Source organism: Parus major, chromosome 20 (assembly GCF_001522545.3).
Source record: "Parus major isolate Abel chromosome 20, Parus_major1.1, whole genome shotgun sequence".
NCBI lineage: Eukaryota > Metazoa > Chordata > Aves > Passeriformes > Paridae > Parus > Parus major.
Genome location: NC_031788.1, coordinates 5,837,716 through 5,852,986, shown reverse-complemented (window position 1 = coordinate 5,852,986; position 15,271 = coordinate 5,837,716). Strand labels below are relative to the sequence as shown.

The window sequence follows — 15,271 nt, the reverse complement described above, 5'->3', positions numbered from 1 at the left end:
GTGACTGACACCACACTTGGCACAGCTTGGGCTCAGGCAGTAGGAGGTCTGAGGATGCTGTCCTCTCCAGCTGTGTCCCCATGGTCCTGCAGATCTCCACTGCCTCACCCTGCCTGGGCTGTGCTGGCTGCCAGCCCACCAGAACCTCCCCACACTGTGGGGGCCACCATAAGCCTGCAAAAGGCCAATCTTGGCTGTGGCTTTGTGGTCAGAGCACAGAAGAAGCCCAGCCAAGCAGTCTGGTTGCTTTTATTTAGACTCAGGGCCTGCATGAGGCAGTCCCCTCCCTGTTCCTTTAGGGGGATTCTCATTTGGGGGCCACCAGCTTGCAATTAGTAAATCACTGCTCTCCCACCTCCCACAGCACCAGGTCACCCTGCCCTGGGCAGCCCAGCAGCCAGGGGAGAGAACACCCAGCCAAACACCTTTTACAAATCATTCTGCATAGTTCACATTCTCGGCCGGTTTATGAGCATTTTAGCTCCTCATATTGATCAGGGCTGGAGCCGAAGTAATTACATTAATCAGAAATAATTTCCCATGATTTTGAGTCATATTTGAGCTGGTGCCCAGCTCCTCTGCTCACCCCTCTGCTCCCTGGTACATACTTTCCAGGCGACATCGCTGCTTCCATAACCATAGCGAGACCCGGAGGTTTGTTTTTCTCAGCTGGATCCCACACACGCTCTAAAGGTTTCAGTCATGTCTTTATTGATTTGGCTGGGGAAGGGGACAAGAGGAGGTGGTTTATGTGAAGCTCATGCTTGGGAAATGTCTCCAGATGTCTCTGGCATCAGGATGGGGCATAGGGAAGGGTTGGGGGCCTGCAACTCCTTTGCACATGGAGGCATCACTTGTTTCAACTTTTCCAGTCTTGCTCAGAAGATGGAGAGCAAGCCCAGCCATTGCTTTGTCCCCTGGGGTGGAATCTGGAAGCGGGACTCACCTGCAAAGCCTTTGGCATGATTCCTGTGGAGAAGCAGCAGGTCCCCTGCCAGCTGGCTTGGATGGTGACCAGTCATTTGGGGTTTTCAGGTGCTGGGTGTGAAGGGTGAACTGCCAGCTCCTCATTCCCCCCCAGCCCTGCTCCCCAGTGTGCCCAAGGTCTGTGCTGGAAGCTCCTGCAGGAGCCAGGCTCCTTCCATAGAGGATGCTGAGGAATGCCCACTTCTCTGCCTTTGGGAAGGTCCCAGCCATGACTGGGGCTTTGTGGAGCATCCACTGGAGATGTGCCAGCTGTCTTTGCCCCAGGTCACTGTCCCCTCCCCAGCACTGCCCTGTCCCAGCATCCTGGATTCACCAGCAGCCTCAGCTGCTCCTGCTGCTGGCGAGCCAAGAGCAGCCCTGGGCACGTGAAGGGCTGTGACATTTGGGAACAGACACAGCCTGTGTCACCCAAACCTCTTCCAGCACCACACACTTCCCAGGCACAACCCCAGCTGCCTCATGTGTGCAGCACTTGCATCCTCCAAAGCCTTACCAGTCAGAAAGCAGGGCTGGAAGGGAGCACAGCCCTCTCCAAAGCAGAGCTGGCACAATTACAAGGTAAGTTTGGGGACACTTAAAAGCATCACTGGCTGCACATTGGTGAGTGCCTCCATTTGCAGCCTCTTTGATGCTGCAGGGGACACAGCAGCTGTCTGAAAACACACAGCACCCTCAAGCAAGACAAGAACTGCAGGAAAAATGCTGTCTATCTTAGCCTGAAACCACAAGAAATATAGAGATAGTCAAAAAGAATGAGCAATTTGATCAGGAAACATGAGTGAGCCATCCAGCTCCATGGAAAATACAAAGGGTCTGTCAGTAACCACACAGGGTCAGGATCTGGGGATTATGTCTTGTCTGAAAGATAAAACTTCTGGTGATATTTTTAAAAAGAAGTTTATGTTTGATGATGTTTGATTCTCAATAAAAAATAAAATCCCAGAGGATCACAATATTGAATAAGTGATGATTTCTGACACTGTTTTCCACATAATAATGGAAAACCTCATCTGGCTGAAGTTTCCAAGCTTTGTTTTACAAAAGTCTTATTATTTGAGTTATCTGAATGTTTAACTTAGTGGGACAATTATGAATTGCTCTTGTCTGGACTGCAGGGAAAAAACAACCATACAGAAGTATTGCCCAGGGTTTGATGGGTTTGAGCTTTCTCTGCTGTCCCTTCACAACAGCTGATACAAGGGGCTGTGCTGTGCTAATGAGAAGCCCCCAAGTCTGAAGGATGAGCTCTCACTATAATTTTGGCTAAGCCAAGCCTTTTCCTTGTTGTGATAGTCCATTTGCTCCTCACGTAATCACTCAGCTCCTTTCTCTTGGCAATGTCAGACTTTGACAGCAGAACCAGCCCCAAGCCCCGTTTATCACCACTTCTTTCTAGTAAAACCTACCTAAAAATGTCTGGGAATGGTGAAGGATCAAGCGTGCCCACCACCAGGCATCGTTCCTGTCTCTCCTTCAGCCGGTGCCTTGCTGGCCTCGCCACCGTGGCTGGGAGCTTGGTGGGGTCAGCTGGTCCCAGATGTAGCCAAAGCTCCTGATGCAGTTGCCTGACCATCAGAAACTGGACGGCAGCCCTGAATTCTTTTCTCACAAGTCACTTGGCCAGGCACCAGATGGTAAATTCTTTCAGTCCCTGCATCCCGGCTCTGGGGGGGAAGCAGTGACCTCAAGGTAAAAGACTGCCTGGCCCATCCCTTGTCCCTCGGGGTGTCTGCTCCTCTCAGCCTGGCTCTGCTGTCCGGTTAAGGTGTGAGAACCAGAGGGAATAAAAATGCCCAGACAGGGGTGGAAATAGCCATCACCACCTCTCTCGGCTTTTGCTGTTTGAAACTGGAGCCAGATTCATTCTGGGTAGGAAACAATTCTCCCATCCTGCCAAAAGCAGAGATATTTCAAAATTTCCCAAAGCCATGGTGTTTTCCAGAAGTCTCATGAAAAACATCCAGCAGCCACCCCAAAGTATCCAACAGCTGAAGGAGAACTGAGGCATCTCCATTTCAGCTCAGGGCTCTTGGCTTTTCCAAGCTGGATGTATGTCCAGCTTTCCACCAGTGCTGTCCACCCTCCTTGGGCAGCCCTGCTCCTCTGCAGAGGGGATCTGAGCCAGGAGTGCCCAGGAGCAGTTCTCCCCACTAAGCCACGGAGCTGGGCTCACCCTAGACTCACATTTTCACAGCCAGGACCCAGGATAGCCTCACTGCTCCCTGCCAGAGGTGGGCATCCACACCCTGCTCTGACCTCCCCCAGCTCTAGGGAAGGTGCTTAGCACATGATGTACAGTAAAGAAAGGGAGTCTCCAGCAAAGGAAAGACATGAAGGGAGAATATGCTCAATATCCATCCCAGATGGATGCAATTTCAGCTGAGCAGGGTGTGCAGATGAGAGCTTTTCTGTGTTATTCATGATGGCACGTTAGAACAGCAAACACATTAAAAACTCAGCTCTCTAAAATGTAAATTCACTGGGGCAGTTCCTTCATTTCTATAGAAACAGCAAAGCTTGCCAGTGGCTAACTCAAAAGAGATGTATTCAGATCCCTGTATCAACTATTTTCTTGTACAACTGACCACAAAAAAAAATGAAAAAAAAATTGCAACCCCCCAAAAAACCTGACAATAATACCATGGAAACTGTGGAGAGAGACATATGGACTTAATTACTAGCTCTGAAATCACACGTATGGTGCAGAACACTTAGAGGGTAGGTGCTCCAGAGGGGAAAGGCTATAACTGAGGATTTATAAAATGAACTGCTAATGTGCTGTTCTGCTGCAGCTTTGCACATCCAAACTGGTGCAGGGGCTGAATTCCTGTGCCAGGCTCTGCCTGCAGCCCCTGCAGCGACCTGGGCAGGCACATGGGACTCAGAGAGGTGGGAGAAGGGAAGCTAAAGCCCATGGAGAATCCTCTTTGGGAAGGCAGATCCTGGGGGACTTTGTGGGTACCACTCCAGCCAGCTCCACTGGGCATCCCCCAAAACCCAGCAAGGTACCGGTGAGGACTGCCAATGCCATAGGAAGTGTGGGCAGCTTGGCAGGCATGGGATGCTGGGTTTGGCCCCATCTGACTGCTTGACTTGGGCTCTCTGTCACTGCCTGAGCTCTGACAGCTTCCTGCTGATTTCAAAACATTGCAGTGATGCCACCTCACTCCATCTGAACCTCAGTGACATCAGGTGTGGGGGGAAGCAAGGTCCCCTCTTGTTCAGAGCTGAGGAGAGAGTGAAGGAAGGAGCTGACCCTGTAGCCAGGACACATCAGGTGACAGGGGTTTAATGTCCTGTTGGTTCCCCTGGGCAGCCCTGAGCCTCAGCCTCCCCCAGGGGTGCCCTGCTTCCCCCTGAGACCTCACACCAGGGCTGCTCCAAGGGTCATTCATTGTGGGAAATTAGAGGTTTTTATTTTTGTCACCAGTACTGGCACCTTATTTCTAACTGGGAAATGAACTCATGGCCATTAATCAGGAGTCCCTAATAAACACAGGCCTGGAATAATTAATTGAACTGTCCCGCTGTGGCAAGGCTGGATCTGGCTCTCCCAAGCCACTCCCAGGATGTTTGGCTGAGCCAGTGGGAGGGCACCGGCTCCGGAGCAGAAAGTGGAAAGTGAGAGGTGTCTCCAGCCTTAGGTATCAAATCCTCAGGCTTGTGAGCACCTGTCAGAGGGTCCTGACCATCCCCTGCCAGTGAGTTCAGAGCAGTGTGCCATCCTCATGCCTCCTCTGCCACAGGCATGGCCTGGGAGATGCACGGAGCTGGAGCTCCAGCGTTGCAGAGAAGAGGCTCCTGCACTTGTGTAAGTGACAGCAGCCTTTGGAAAGTGTCTGGTGTTCCCACAAGCTGCCACGACCTCATTAGCAGCCTGACTGCAGCTACTGAAGCAAAGCCAAAGCGGAGATTTGGGGTGGTAATGTGAGAGATCAGTCTGTGCTCTTCCCTGCTGGGCTGTGCCCACCCTGCTCCATTCCCCAGCTTCCAGGCAAGCATGGAGCCGAGGTCAGAACTGCTGCTCAGGTGACTGAGAACCTGTTTCACAAAAGCAAAACAGAGGGGAAGGCCAGGGGGAGGGATGGGACATCACTCTCAGTTGCATGGTTTTGGTGTTCTGTTTATAGCAGCCAGCACCTCCTGTGTGTTTGCCAACACACATCTGATATTAGCAGCAGCTCTCATCACGTCTGAATGATACAGAGAGTCTGTGCACAGCCACCAGGACCCATCCCTTGGGCCAGCACAGGAGCAGAAGTCCTGGTCCCAGAATGCATCCTGCAGGCAAGGGGCAGGGGTGCAGGAGAGGAGCCAGGGAGAGCTGCAGGACTTCCTGCATCTCAGGCCTCTCCCTTGAGCTCTGGGCTCACAAATTGTCCTCTCTCATATCTTGAGATAAGATCTGGGGAATGGGAATATGGAGAAGTGGCTCTGTTTAGTGTAGGTCTTGAGGTGCTAAGGTTTGTCTTTCCTAAGAGCCAGCCTCATACCCTCACTCACAGGGGACAAGAGAAAAGCTTGCACAGGGCAGACTGAGAAAGCGCTGGGAGGCAATGGCTGAGCACCTGCTTTTCTTCCCCAAATTTTGATTTCTAGTTCTCAGAATTGATTAGGATGATCATAATACTTCAGAGGCTGAATTTGCATTTACAAGGCTTGAAATCAGCAGGGTCAGACTGCAGCCTTCTCTGCATCAGGTACCCAGGACAATGCAACATGATGTGCATCCAGCCACCCCACCCCAGCAGCCTCCCCAGGTGGCCACAGTCCCTCTCAGGCTGGGGATGATGTGGCAGCAGCAGCACCACCACAGCAAATCCATTTCCAGCTCCCGTGGGAGACTCACCCCTCTTCCACAGCCTGCCATGCCCCGGGTGCAGCATCAAATATTGGGGTGGATGCCTGGTCACAGCATTGTCCCACAGCAGCAGCAGCAGGGACAGTCCTGCCAGTCCCTTCACATCCCAGGAGGAAGATGCCAGCTCTGCCTGGGCAGACCTTGATCAGTGGGATGGGGCATGAAGCTTCCCTAGCAGGCAGGAGAAGGGAGCTGGATCACCCCACAGCCTGGTTCCCCAGCCTCTCTCCCCAGGGACAGCACTGCATGCCCTCCCCTCACTCCTTGTCTCGGTGGACAGAACATTCTCACCTTGAGAAGAGTGGAAATGGCAGCTGGAATGTGGGCTGGAAAAAAAAAATTAAGGGAAAAAAAAGAAAATCTTGAGGCTTGTCCAAACCTACTCATGTTTATATTGGAGCCTGTGAGTGACATCAGAGCAGGGAGAGTATAAACACCAGCAGGACCTTCTCTGGGCTTTAAAACCTGCGAACAGCCACTGCCTCCAAACTGCCTGGGGGGTGATGTGCTGAAGTGGCACAGGGGAGAGCACCATGAGGCTCCAGCTGGAGAAGCAGCTCCTCTTCCTCTCCCTCCTCTGCATTCTCTCCAAGGTAAGGGAGATGGGGTCCTGGGGCAGCTTTAGCTGTGGAGCACCCGGTTCTGGCAGAGTGGGGTGCAGGAGTGTCCCCAGGAGCCCGCTGGCTCTCGCCGGCCCGCAGCCAGGCTGTGTTGGTGCAAGGGGCAGAGCTGTGCTCGGGAGAGGAGTTTGTGAGGAAGCAGCAGGGTCTGGGCACTCCAGGGCCCAAGGCTGGAGCACACAGGAATGCCAGCAATGCGCTGCTCGCCCGCCGTCCCTGCAGCTCTCCGGGCTGGGCTGCGCTCGGTCCCCGCCAGCCAGCGAGCAGCAGCTGGGCAGGAGCGGCTCCTCCAGGCTCCTCCAGGCTCCTCCAGCCTCCTCCAGGCTCCTCCAGGCTCCTCCAGGCTCCTCCAGGCTCCTCCATCCCCGCCCAGGCTCCCGAGGCAGGGGCCAAGCCACGAGCACCAGCCCTGGCATTACTCAGCTCTCCCCAAGCCAGTACCTCCGATGGGATTTGGGTTGTAGGGATTTCTTTTTTTTTTTTTTTTTTCTCTTGGACTCTGTGTGAAAATATTTGCCTGTGCAGCGATCAGGAATGTTGAAAAATTTGGGGCATCTCAGCTCCAAGTTCTAATTGCTGCTTGAATCCCCAAGCAGGGATGTCGTGGCAACATCGTGCTTATTTGACTCTTTTCCCAGAAAGTTCAGATCTCTGACAGGAGCCACATTGTCACCTAAAGACAAGTAAATTACAAGGAGCAAGGGGAAATGGATTTATGGCTTGGCTAATCTAAAACATCAATATGTAATAATAACCTCCTGAAAGATGAAAAACGCCCTTGGCTGCCTGTGTGAGCTTTAACAGAGCAATGATTCTTGCCCCAGGTGCTCAGGAGTGCCTGGAGAATCACCAAGGACCATCGTGCTGCCAGCCCAAACCTGGCCACCACAGCCAGTCCCTGCCACATTAATAATGCTGCTCTCTGACAGAACTAGAACAAAACCCAGATTACCCAATCCATTTTGGATATATTTTAACTCCAATTACTGGCACTGACACTTCTACAGCCCCATGAAAAGCATCTGAACTGCTGCAAATGGGAACAGAGAGCACCAGTGGCTCCCCTCTCTGTCTGACTCATCATGTCAGACCTGATGCCACTGGGGGAAACTGAGAGAAAAAGAGAAATGGTATCTAAAACCTGCATGGTCTGGCTGAACCCATGGCTCTCCTGGCAGACCCAGACACAGCAGCTGGACCAGGGCAGGGATGAATGTTTTGGTTCCTCATTTGCTGTGCTGCACAGGCTGGCCCTGCACCCAGCAGCACGTGCATGGTGCTGAGCAGCAGGGCTGCCAGGGGCTCACAGGCACTGCCAGCCCAGTACTGGCAAAGGATTCACTTCCAAACTGCAGAGCCAGCTCCCATGGCTTCAGGCTCTCTATGCAATAGCTCTGTCACATGTGACATGATGGGAGCTCAAGAGCTGCCCAAAAAAGCTGTTGGTGCCAGGGTGGTTGTGCAAGCAGGATGAGCCAAGGGTATAAACATCCACCTGCCCAGGTGAACTCCCGTGGGCACCTCCCTGGCACACAAGGGGCTGAGCGGGCAAAGGACTGCAATGCATGTGCCAGTGACTGCTCAGTCTAGCCAGGAGGGAAAACAGCTCCCAGTCCTTGAAATCATGCCTATCTCTGGGCTCCTTGCCCAGTGGGCCAGGCCAGGTGAGGATGCTGCAGCCAGGGACAAGCAGAGGAGGCAGCTGGACCAGTGAGGAGTGCAGTGAGGTCTGCCTGGCTTCAGACCCCCACTGCTGATGCAATGTCCTGTTTCTTGGCATGAATGAGAGCTCTGAAGACTGTTAGGGGTGAGGTGCTGTGCACTCACCACGTGAATTCAGTCCCTGCCAAGCCACCTGTCCAGCTGGGCACAGCCTGCTGCCTTGGGGGCAGGAATGGGGGTGGGCTGCTTTCCCTCCCTCTCTTCTTCTCTCCCACTGGGCTGCTTGGGGCTGCTGAGCTCATTAAATAACCACCACTGCCTGGGGTGTTCACCTTGTAACTCCATCCTCCTCCTGTGTGTTCAGAGCAGTGGCACATTAAAATCCCCATCTTGCAGAGTGCTGAGCTTCTGAGCATCCTTGATTCTCCATGGTTTTCCGTAGGTGCCCTTCCAAGGGGACAGTAGCTTTCCAGGATGCTTTGAGTTATTAACCCATGGATTTGCAGAGCCTCCCTCCACCAAAAACTGCCCCCATGACTGAGACAAGGTTACCTGGCTGTCCCAGTGACAAAGCAGCTGTTAGCCAAAAACCACCTGTATGGATTCAGCTTTGCTTCCACAGGTTTGTGCCCAGCTGTGCCGGAGACCCTGCTACTGCCCCTGGGTGCCACCGCACTGCCCCCGCGGCTCCCCCCTGGTCCTGGATGGCTGTGGCTGCTGCAAGGTCTGTGCCCGGCGCCTGGGAGAGCCCTGCGACTTCCTGCACGTCTGTGACCAGAGCCAGGGCCTCGTCTGTGACTACAGCTCAGCACCTGCAGGGACAGGAGGCACCTGCAACTGTGAGCACAGGGATGCCCATTTTCCCCGGGGATACCCCCACACTCCAGCCCAGCACACAGCCCAGCCCCAGTCATGATCTCACATGGCTACGGGCATCTCGCAGCGCCACCAGGGAGGTGCTTAAGGCTAGGAAAGTAGCTTTCCTGAAGATGCTGCATGCAGCTTGGCTTGGGGCTGTGCCCCATCTCCTGCCACCTCTTGTGCTGCTTTCTGACTGAGAATTCAGGGTGGTTTCAGCGAGAACGCACAGGGAGGTCCCAGGGATGCTGCATTCACCCAGCCAAAGGAGCCTGGGAGTCCTGCAGAGAAATCTCAGAGAAACTTTTCCTAGCCTGGAAAGCCTGAAGGCAGGGTCAGAGCTAAAGGGCAGAGGGATTCTCACAGCTTGGGAGCTGCTGCTTTGAAAGAACAGAGAGATGAGGAGCGAAGTCGGGGAAGGGGAGGAGGTTGGGTGACGAACATGCTGCTGCACACCCATGTCTGCCCTGCCCACGGCTCAGTCTTTTCTGTGCTCCACTCCAGTGCCTCTGCTCAGCCCCACAGTTACCCCCAGCACTGCCATCCCCATCTCTGTCACCCCGTCCCTAAAGGGCTCCCCGCCTCTCACTTGCAGTTGAGGACGATGAGGAGGGCTGCGAGGTGAACGGCCGGCTCTATCGAGACGGGGAGGTTTTCCAGCCCAGCTGCAAAATCCAGTGCCACTGCTTGGACGGGGGCTTCAACTGCATCCCGCTCTGCCAGGAGGATGTCCGGCTGCCCACCCCGGACTGCCCCTACCCCCGGCGGGTGGAGATCCCAGGGAAGTGCTGTCCGGAGTGGATCTGTGAAGCCCAGGACCAGCACCTCCTCCGGGATGCCAGGGCAGGTAAGATGCAGGGCAGCTCCAGGGAGGCGATGCCCACGCAAGTCTCTGGGGATGGCCCCTTCAGGCCGGGCTGTGAAACATCAGCAGGAGACACCTCACACGTTTCTGTGGCACAGCACCTGCCTCCAAACACCCTTTCCCCTCTCATCTCCTTTCTTGCAGCCGCCGGGGCCCCGCTGCTGCGCTACCCCTGCCAGGAGTGGGGCACGGAGTGGAGCCCCTGCTCGGCCACCTGCGGGCTGGGCTTTGCCACCCGCGTGTCCAACCAGAACCGCCACTGTCGCCTGGAGACCCAGAGGCGGCTCTGCTCGCTCAGACCCTGCCCGGCCCCGCCGGCAGCGTTCCCAGCGGTGAGTGAGGGCTGGGTGCGGCTCCTGCCTGCGGGCATCACCTTTGGCTGACAAAGGGAAGTGATGGCCAACACGAGCCACGGGATCCCCGCTTACCTGTGGGCCCCCATCAGCGCTCCTCAGCCATGAGCTGGCCGTGTCTCAGGGACCCATGAGCCATCTCCTGAAACTCTGCACGGAAAACAGCCGATGGCAGGTGCAGACCAGAATTTTGGGGGCTCTGGATGTCTGAATCCAGGAGCACTGTGGATCCCACACAGATGAGCTCGGCCTGCCCCTATGGCCAGAGACGGATTTGCAGCTCCTCCCTGGCTCCCTGGGCACACCCGGGAGGTGGTTCTGACACCCCTTTATTAGCCTGGCACAACCCCAGTGTGGACACGGGGCCAATCTGCCTTTCTGGCATGCAGGTGGCACTTTCTGCCTGCTCCTGTCCCCTTGCACCGCCTCTGCCACGTGCCCCTGCTCCCCAGCTGTGGGGACACACCACCACCCCTCTCCATCTCCCCACTGAGCTCCATTCTGCCTTTCCAGAGGGGAAGAGGAGGTCGTTTGTAGCTGTGCCCACCCCGGATTCACGCTGGAGCCAACGCCTCATCCCGGCAGAGTCTGGCACAAACTCATGGCACTGTGGTTATGGTGAAGATGGAGGATGTTTCCATTGGGAAAACAGAGAAGAAATGATGGACTTTGGCTGCAAAGGAGGCTGGAAACAGAGAACAAGATCCCCGTGTCACCCATCACCTGCCTCCTCTGTACACCCCGCTGCCCCAGGCAGGGTTACTGGGCAGCATTCCTTAGGCTGAATGAAATGGGAAATGGGAAAATCCCACTCCAAGCATAAACCCACCCATGAAACCAGGAACTGGTCCTTTCTTGGACCAGTGGAGCTTCTGAAGAGGTGATGCTGCTTCTCTACCACATCACACAGCTCTGCTTTGCAAGGACTTCAAGAGAGACCATCTCCAGCAACTGGAAGAGAAAATCCCTAGAGGGAACCCTCCTGGCCTGGCACCCCAGGGAGGGAGCAGGGCATCAGGCTGCACCCCACAAGTCACTGCCACGCCAGGCTGAGCTGCTCGACCACGCAGGAGCTCAGCCAGCCCACGGTACCCACCCTGCAAGGCAGCAGCCGCTTCCCGGGCATGGGCAGGGTCCTCCCGATGGCAGCTCTAATTCACCTTCCCCTCATCCCTCCAGAATAAACACGAGCCTTCCCGCTCTGCCTGGCCTCCTCCTCTCCAAAGCGCTGGTGGTTTGGCAGGGCTTCGGCAAGCGAGGAGCTCAGACACCGGAGACTCCGCTCCGCAGCACCAGACATACCGCCTGCCATCCAAACACATTCCCCGCCAGCCGGGGCCAAGGGAAAAGCAGGAAAAAGGGAAAACAAATGGCAAAGATGAGTCGGGGCCGTCTCCTGACGGGCTGGAGCTGCTCCAGCCATGCGGGAGTCGGTGCAGGACAGCTTTTTTTCTCCCAGTAAAAAGTGCTTCTGGGTGATGGAAAAATGAAACCCAAATGCCCTCTAATGGCCTCGCACAAATGTGCAGAGGGAACGCGTGTTCCACAGCAGGAAGGAACAGCGGTTTGGGTGATGTGTCCAGGTGAGAAATGGACTTTTTAGATGTGTATTTCTGGAACTAAAAATAAAGATGTGCTCATCCAGGTGTAGAGCTTGTCTGTGCAGGGTGAGCCCAGCCCTGCTGCTCAGGGCCAGCTCGGTGGGTGCAGGAAAGTCCTGGCACAGGGTGGGGCTGCTTAGAGTAAGAGAAGGAAAAAAAAAAACGTTAATCAAGGCACTGAACACATTTTTACAGTTTATTATATCCTGGGTTGAACCTTTCACTCTTACCCAGCCATAAGTTCTGCTGATGGCACCAGCCCTGGCCATAGCAGTGCTCAGGTCTCCAGGGTTGGGATGTGCAGGGCAGGGCACGGCACAGCACAGCCTCTCCTCAGCCTCCCAAAAATCAGAGCCCAAACTCCCCTGTAGCTCATCCCTTCTACTGCCAGGCCCACACTTCCTCCAGTTCCCCTGGGCTGGGATTTCCCCAGCACGATGCAGCCACCATCACCAGCTGCCTGTGCTCCTGACCAGGGCAGGTCTGGGGGTAGAGGAGCAGAAGGCTGAATGGCAGTGAGAGCTCCTCTCCAGCCCAAGAAAAAGCCCCCCCAGCAGCAGAAAAGGCAGCAGGGCCAAGGCAGCTCACCCACTCCCTCAGACCCAGCAAGAGCTGAAAATAAAATCAAAGTCAAGAATGAGGTTCAGTCACCTCTTGGGGGTAAAAAAAAAAAAAATGGGAAGAAAAAAACCCCTCACTGCTCTTGCAGTAAAACATTGCCTACAAAGAGAATTATTTACTGCAATCATCTTGTGCTCAGCTTGAACACAAATCATTAATTCTGTTTGATACAGGCATGTGGTGGACCTCCAGCAGGCAGCAAATGGCAGAACAAACAGCTTTGGTCGACTTTTTTTAGTTCTCTGGTGGCCACCCCAAACAAGTGGTGACCTAAAGCTTATGTAGACTTCAAAACTACCACATTCCTCAACTGACATGGATAAAACATTGTGGGTACTGCAAATCCTGGTTTTAAGGCAGTTCTTGTTCAAGCATGTTGGGACTCAGCCACCAAGGCTGGGTGAGCTGCCAGGGCTGTCACACACTCCCAGATCCTGACTAGCCACCTCTGGGTGATGGTAAAAAATCAGAAGGTCACTTTTTTAGGCAGCAACCTGCAATTCTCGTCTCAAACAAATGACTCAACACACCTCTGCTATAATTATCTTTTTTTTTTCCCCTGCAGAATGTCTCCCTGATTCACTAAGCATCTAAATAATGAATTAATGATTCCAACTAAATCAGAGTTATTTTTCCCTATGAATGCAGGGAAATCAACTCTTGCAATTTGATTGCCAGTCTCACAATATTTCCCTCTAAAGCCCTGCTACCCTGGAAACGTGGTTATTTGAGGCTCTGACGCAGGGTCCTGGCTTTGCCTGCTTGTGTGGGGCAACAGAGAAATATTCTACCCCATCCACAGGTAATGTGTAAAGATAAAAATCTTTATCTTTATCTTTTAAAAATCACAAAAGAAAATTCTCTCCTGTACTCAGGGCACAAGGCCACATCTGCACACAGCCTGGGATCTGCCAGCCACACTCCTGAGCCAGTGATGAGCCTCAGATCACAGCTCATTTCTGTGCAAGCACACACAGCAGCTGAAGGAAAACTGAACCTACTGGATGAGTAAACAACATGCATCAGAATTTCTTTTCTAAGTCATCCTCATGACTGATGGTTTTTAAATGCACAGAGTTGGGTGAGAGAGGGCTGGATGAGCCCCTTATTAAAGCAAAATATTTTCAGATACTGAGCACAGGAATGCAGTACTCAATTGAAAAAAAAAAAAAACCATAAAAAATCAAGAAGATCAAATAGGTTCTGTATTTTTCCTGGAAAAACATGGCTCAGGTTATGTGTTTGCAGGAGCTGTCTTGGCCCTGTGTTCTCATCCTGACATAAGCACTGCCAGAGCCATGAGCCAGGGGGGAGGGTCCTGGTGCAGGATGTTTGGGATGTTTTGAGAGTGAAACCATGGCTTAAGTGCACCTAAACCACACAGGAGGCAGGCACAAGAGAAAAGCTCCGTGGCTGCACCTCCAAGGGGTCCAGGGCACAGGAGATGTGGAGAGCATGGGGTTCCAGCCATTCCTGGGCAGCGCACCCCATGCCCTGCCCTGCCCCTCTCCTCCCATGGCAGGAGGCACCAGCTCCAAGCTGGGACAGAGGAAGCTTTGCCTTCCTTGCTGAGAGCAGCTCATGGCCCTTCCCATGACCACAGAAGTTCTCCCAGCCAGCTGCTGTCTCTGCCTCAGTTTCCCCAAAGGTTGATGGCACAAAGGGAACTGCTCCCAGTCTGTTCCTCTCCTCTTGCTGCCCTTCCACACCTCCATAGAGTTGCTCTGCAGGTGCCACCCCAAGCCCAGGCTGCAGAGCAGCTGATGCACACAGAGGTGAAGGGGGCAGGAGCAGGGCAGGATGGAGTCACTTCCCTGAGGGGTGCACCCCATGAACCCCCCCTGCCGCTGTCACCCCAGGAGCACAGACCCACCACAGCCTCTGCAAACCGCAGAACAGCCACATCTTCACCGCATGGAAACAGCTTCTACGCTTCGTCTTTTCGGCGGCACACCCATACTGGTGAGATTTTATTTCGCAGGCAGGAAATAACACACAATGTTTCCCACCGCTTATCTGATCCAGCAAGCAGTGTCTGAAGTCAAGAAACACACTGGTGCTCTCAACACGCAGCTAACCATCACCCCATCTGCGTCTGGGGCGTCCCCACCGTGTCCCCGAGCTGCCGTGCCCGAGCGTGGTCCAGCGGAGATGTTCAGCAGCTCCCAGGGAGGGATGGATGCTCATTCGGGACGGCTGGGCAGGACTCACTCTCCCTCCTCCTCATCCTCCTCCCCACTGGCTGCTGAGATCCCAGCCTCCTCCCACTGCCTGCCCGGATTCAATTCCCGGAAAACAGGCTGCCGTGGCCCTTCCAGAGCCTAGCCTTTCACCTCAAGTCCTTTCCCCAAGGTCGTTTTCCTGTGGCTTATCAGGGTAAACCTTCTCCCCTCTGACTGTTCGCTGTTAGCTCCCGTACCTGCAGATCCAAGTGATTTCTGGCCCCGTTTATGCTGCAGCAGCTGCTCGGCAATGAATGGGGGCTGCCCTTCCTCGGGGTCTGCTCTGGGGTCTCTGGTTTTAGCTCTTGCCCCAGTTTCACAGTATCTGGGTGTCTCCTGCCTCCCTGTGACAGGACAGGCAGGGCACAGCCCATCTCCCGTGCTCCCTGCACGGCTCGGGACCGCTCGAGGGAGGAACGGGGAAAGGGTTTTTGCGCCTGGGGAGGGAGACAGAAGGAGCAGGAGCAGCAGCAGGGAGGGGACAGCTCTTGAGCAGGGCTCGCTCTGCCTGGGCTGGGGACAGCCAGCCTGGTACATCCCTGCTTGCTGCACTGCCTGTGGCACCGGGGATGGCAGCATCAGCCCCACGGAGCACTGCCGGTCTCCTCCTTACCTCTGCTC

General features: G+C 54.4%; 1 protein-coding gene and 1 long non-coding RNA gene across 5 annotated transcripts; one reads left to right on the top strand and one right to left on the bottom strand.

Annotated features, from left to right (window-relative positions):
* Positions 1-6,123: 6,123 nt before the first annotated feature.
* Positions 6,124-11,850, top strand: CCN5 (cellular communication network factor 5). 4 transcript variants are annotated; one of them, XM_015647874.2, is made up of 5 exons: positions 6,126-6,441; positions 8,753-8,969; positions 9,584-9,835; positions 9,998-10,185; positions 10,720-11,850. In XM_015647874.2, the coding sequence occupies exons 1-5, from the start codon at positions 6,382-6,384 to the stop codon at positions 10,741-10,743; spliced, it is 741 nt and encodes a 246-aa protein (XP_015503360.1). In that variant the 5' UTR covers positions 6,126-6,381; the 3' UTR covers positions 10,744-11,850. The 4 variants fall into 4 exon arrangements, with proteins under 4 accessions (XP_015503357.1, XP_015503359.1, XP_015503358.1 ...); XM_015647873.3 differs by having other exon boundaries at positions 6,125-6,441; positions 9,998-11,850; XM_015647872.2 differs by having other exon boundaries at positions 6,125-6,441; positions 9,584-10,185.
* LOC117245352 lies at positions 6,216-8,772 on the bottom strand. The gene is made up of 2 exons (XR_004499983.1): positions 8,463-8,772; positions 6,216-7,141 (listed from the first exon to the last, which is right to left on the bottom strand). It is a non-coding gene; the product is annotated as an uncharacterized LOC117245352 (long non-coding RNA).
* Positions 11,851-15,271: the final 3,421 nt, after the last annotated feature.